The sequence below is a fragment of the Chinchilla lanigera genome, unplaced genomic scaffold (genome assembly GCF_000276665.1).
Source record: "Chinchilla lanigera isolate Chin_1 unplaced genomic scaffold, ChiLan1.0 scaffold00018, whole genome shotgun sequence".
Lineage (NCBI taxonomy): Eukaryota > Metazoa > Chordata > Mammalia > Rodentia > Chinchillidae > Chinchilla > Chinchilla lanigera.
Window position 1 is genome coordinate 5437986 of NW_004955419.1, and position 5285 is coordinate 5443270.

A 5285-nucleotide genomic window follows, 5' to 3' on the forward strand; every position below is an offset into this window, starting at 1 on the left:
GGAGAAGGTTTGGAAAACTAGCTTTAAATATTCTTGGTAAGTTGTTGGTTAGGCAACATTTATTATTTAATTCATTTCAAATAAAAATGTGTTATATGTCTTATAAATTTTCCAAGTATATACAAGAAGTAATTAAAGATCAAAGAGGTTAGGTGAATTGTCTGAGAATACACAAACACATTCTAGTAAATGAGGGTTACAACTATCTTTCCCAAATGCTCTTCTCTTACAGCTACATGTTACTGAGTATCAGAAGCATTTGTGATTCTGCTTATGTTTGTTCTTGAGTGCAGACCTAAACAAATGTATCTTTAGTTGGTCCTGAATAAAATGTGATATAGCAGAAGACTCCTTTACACACATAACAAACCTACTGAGAGAGAAATTAGGGAAACAACCCCTTTCACAATAGCATTGAAAAATTTGAAATACTTAGGAATCAATTTAGCAAAGGAAGTAAAACATCTGTACACTGAGAATTACAGTACTCAAAAATTACAGTACTGAAAAAGAAGATCAAAGAGGATATCACAAAATGAAAAGATATTCCTTACCCTTGGACAGGAAGAGCCAACATAGTGAAAACGACCATGCTCCCAAAATTGCTACACAGATTTAATGCAATCCCAATCAAAATACTGCTAACACGTATCGTAGCACTACAGAAAATATTTCTAAAATTTGTTTGGAACCAGAAGAGATCAGCAAAACAATCCTGAGCAGCAAAGCCAAAGCTGGAGGAATCAAAATCCCTGGCTTGAAATTATACTACAGAGTTTTGTGGAAAAGAAAAAAAAAACCAGCATGGTACCAGCAGAAAAACAGACATGAGGATCAGTGGAACCAATTAGAGGAAGGAGAAATAACTTCGAACACATTCAGCCACTTTATCTTCAACAAAGGGACCAAACATATTCACTGAAAGAAAGATAGTCTCTTTAATAAATGAATGGATAAAAAGATGTGGTTTTTTCAAAATGGAGTACTACTCAGCGATAAAGAGGGATAAAATTAAGACAGTTATAGTAAAATGGGTGTACCTTAAGGCCATATTCTTAAGTGAGATTAGGTGGATGCATGTGTCAATATTATACTGACTCTCTGGTATGAAAAACTTTAATTCTTTTGTAAATAAGGACCAAAATGTATAATAGATATTGTGAAACAGGAAAAAAATTGCTCAAAAGGAAAGGGGAACTGGAGGGGAGGAAGAAAGGAAGGAAGGGAAAAGAAAAAATGGAAAAGAAAGATAACATGGAAACAAAGCTTTGTAAGTAAGGAGGGGAAGAGTGGTTGGAGAGAGGGGAGGGAATGGGGAAAAAGAGGAATCAAGATTTACCATGTACAGGTACTAATTCCTTATAATAAATGGATCATTATGTACATCTCAATTGTACTGACAAATTTATTTAAAATTTATTTTAAGCAGAAAAATGCAAGAAATAATAATAGAACACTTTCTAAACAGTCTAGTAGGAGAGGAACAGTAATCAACACATTGTGTATTGTTATATTCACTATAGTTGTTCAGAGCACAAGATACAGGTATGAAACATTGTGCAGAAAATTAGTAGCGCAACACTGTCCACTTAATGAACCAAGAGAAACCAGCTGTCTAGCTATCTTTACTGTCTTGTGTATGTATATATTTTTTCCTTTCCCCTTTCTCCCATCACAGTTTTTCCTTTCTTTTCATCAGTTTCCTCCCTAGCTCCCAGACCACATGGGAAATACAACAAAGAATCAACAAATGGGATTGCAGCTTATTAAAACGCTTTTGCACAACCAGAAAAATCACCAAAAAAGTGAAAATACTACCTACAGAGTTGGAAAATTATAGGCAGTTGTCCCTCAGATGAAAGATTTCTGTCTAGAACATATAAAGACTTGAGAAGCATTAGGCCCCCCCAATTGAAAGACTTAATCCAATAAGGACATCTAAGATGAATACACACTTCTCAGATGAAGAAATATAAACAGCAAGTAAATATCAGAGAAACTTAACATTATTAAAATAAATAAATAAGGCATCAAGTTTGATTAAAAAATTATTCTCAAAATAAAAAAGTAGAGTTGTTAAGCTGATAAAAACAATTTTCAGGGAGACAGGTAATGGAAAGATTGAATGAGCAAGGGGCCAAATTCACTGGAGACAACAGAAGCCTCCAAAGTGTGAATGTTTTCTTGTCTGTCTCTTTTAACACCTGACCTGTGTCTCTGCCTAGGTTGAGACTAACATTTGCAGTCAGGAAGAGTCATTGCCAATTGATCTGAAAGTGAATCGTTGACTGAAGGTTACTGTAGCCTAGAAAGGTGACCAGTTTTTCTTATATAAAGGAGAAGCCTTCAGTCTTTAAGTGGAACAGGTGAACTCAGAGTAGTGGTGATTCCTGATGCAATAAAAGCTACTACATTATTTTTTGACCCACTATAAAAACACCAAACAAAAATGGTGAGAAGAGTCCTGAATGAGGGGTGATGAAAAAAAGATATACTTTAAAAATTCCTTTTTCTGAAACTTTCCTATGTCTAGAAGGCATTGTTAGTAACATGTTGTAGCATTTCAAAATAACTAATACTTTTCCAGGAAATAAGAGATTTAAGTACTATTAGAGATATGTAACTTTTGAATCTAATAGGCAAGAGAACTAATCAGTAATATCAACTCAAAATTCCAAGTGTACTCCAGACAGTTGCAAAGGAAAGAGAATAACCATAACAGAATGCAATTCAAGCCATCAAATACTTCCTGAGCACTTACTCCATGCTGGGCCCAAGGTTAGAGTTCTAGCATTTGAATATAGGTGAATAAAGATATTCTTTTTTAAGAGCAGAGAAAATGTTATCAAGATGAAATTGTTGCCCTGTTGAAGAATTTCTCCAGGGCACCCTTAATGTCTCTGTTCCTTAAACTATAAATGAAGGGGTTCAGCAATGGAGTGACCACTGTATACATCACAGAAGCCACTATGTCACTGGAGGTGCTAGATGAGGGGAAAAAATAAAGTCCAATAATTGTTCCATAATACAAAAATACCACTGAGAGGTGGGATCCACAAGTGGACAAGGCTTTGCACATCCCTTTGGTAGAAGGAACTTTCAAAATTGTGGCTCCGATGTGGCCATAAGAGATCAAGATGCACATTAGTGGTAGAGTAATGACTGCCACTCCCACTGTGAAAATGACCCACTCATTGATGGAGGTGTCTGAGCATGAGAGCTTGAGTAGGGCAGCGAGGTCACAGAAGAAATGGGCAATGATGTTGTCAGAACAGAAAGACAGCCGAGCCAGGGGGAGCGTGTGAGACAGGGAACTAATGCAGGACAAGATCCAGGAAACAGCTACTAGTAAGGTACACCGCTCCTCTCTCATGATGGTGGTATAGTGGAGGGGGTGACAGATGGCCACATATCGATCATACGCCATTGCTGTGAGAAGGAAATTGTCCAGATCAGTAAAGAATATGAAAAAATACATCTGTGTTATACAACCTGCATAAGGAATAGAGTGATCCTGACTTTGCATACTCTTCAGCATCTTTGGGACAATGACAGATGAAAAGGAGACATCTGCAAAGGCCAAGTGGCTGAGGAAGAAGTACATGGGGGTGTGGAGGTGAGAGTTCAGCCTGATGAGCAGGATGATGAGCAGGTTCCCCAGCACCGTGGTCAGGTACATGAGCAGGAAGAGGGTGAAGAATGCAGCCTGCTGCTCTGGCCGAATGGGGAGCCCCAAGAGGAGGAACTCAGACACGCTGCTCTGGTTCTCAGGCCCCATGCTGCTTTTCTCACTGATCGGGATGAGAATGATTGATAATATTAGTGTTGGAAATAATTTTTAGCAACCATATTTTTAAAAAGTCAATGTTTTATTCTAAGCAAGTGGGAAATTTAACCTTTTTTAAAAAATATTTTTCCTTATATGCTGGAATGTAAGTGAACTAGAAAACAGTGAAAAGCCATTACTTTGGGGTTTGCCAACAAAATAGAATTATTACATAAGGTAAAATTCCTGTGACATTGAGGTCTAAGTTTAGCTAAGTTATTGCCCCCAAATTTCCATTAGATGATTTGACTTCAATATCCATTGTTAAATTTCAGATGAGAGATAACTTTTTCAAATGAAAAAATGCAAAGTGTAGTATTGTCCCCACCCCAAAAAAACCAGTCACAAGTATGCATGTTTTTTGTTTCAATTAAATAAAGGGGCCATAAAAATTCAGGATTCTATCTCTATTAAAGTCAAAGCAATCTTTTTTTTAAGTTTAAAAATACTTGATTTATTATTAAAGTACTATGTAATGCTTTAGGTTTGACTTTTATTATAAACTGTGATATATTTACATCACAATGACCTCTGCCACTGCAAAGCAATCTTTTTTTTTTTTTTTTTTTTTACAATCTATGGTGTATCCTGTTTAAAATTTTTAAAGGATTCTCATTGATTTTAAGATGAATGTAACAAACCTAATATGGTTTGAACAATAACTAAGCCTTTCTTCCTCCAACATTTCCAATCTGCTTCTTCTACCACTACCAGTCTTACCCTTGCTGGCTTCTCTTTTCCAACTTCCCTAAAAGACACATTTCCATTTGATGTTATTTAGACACCCTTCTTTACCAGTGGTGGGTTTCCTGTGATCCCGTCATGTTAAGAAAGAAAAAAGAAGAGTGTCCCTAGAAAATATTTTATGCAAATTTATTCATACTTTATTTCTACTGTTAATACAGAACAGGTTAAGTGAGAATTCAATATCATCTTAAATTATAGCTAGTGTTTCAAAGTATGTATTTTTCCAATTCTCTCCTAATCTAGCTCTTCTTTCCTCCCTAGACTATGTAATAAAATTCATTCCATACATATTATGAAGGATATAATCAAAAGATGCCAGAAATCATGAGATTTTTAGTTATACCCCAAGTTTTCATCTTCCTTTAGAGTGCTCTTGTTATTTTAAAACACAACACCTGTTAGGCAGTTATTATAAGGATAATGATCCTCAAAAATGTCCGTATCTTAATCTCCAAAGCCCATGATCACTTTATTGTACATGAGAAGGAGAAATTTAGGCTGCAGATAGAACTAAGCTTGTTAATCCAGTTGACTTTTAAATAGGGAGATTAGCCTGGATTATGGAGATTAGCCTGGTTGGCTGTAAGGAATCTCAAATTCTTAAATGTGGAGGAGGATGTTGAAGAGTCATAGTTAGAGATTTGAAGGTGCTGTATTGCTGGCTTGGGAAATGGAGAAAGGGCCGTGAACCAAGACATATAAATGGCTACTA

At 36.0% G+C, this 5285-nt stretch overlaps 1 protein-coding gene and 1 pseudogene across 1 annotated transcript; one reads left to right on the plus strand and one right to left on the minus strand.

The window, feature by feature from the left end:
• The window catches only part of LOC106148275, a 10993-nt pseudogene extending 8705 nt beyond the window's left edge, over positions 1–2288 (plus strand).
• A 557-nt stretch (positions 2289–2845) lies between these two features.
• Positions 2846–3827, minus strand: LOC106146284 (olfactory receptor 1J4-like). The gene has a single exon (XM_013513109.1). The coding sequence runs from the start codon at positions 3776–3778 to the stop codon at positions 2846–2848; it is 933 nt and encodes a 310-aa protein (XP_013368563.1). The 5' UTR covers positions 3779–3827.
• Positions 3828–5285: the final 1458 nt, after the last annotated feature.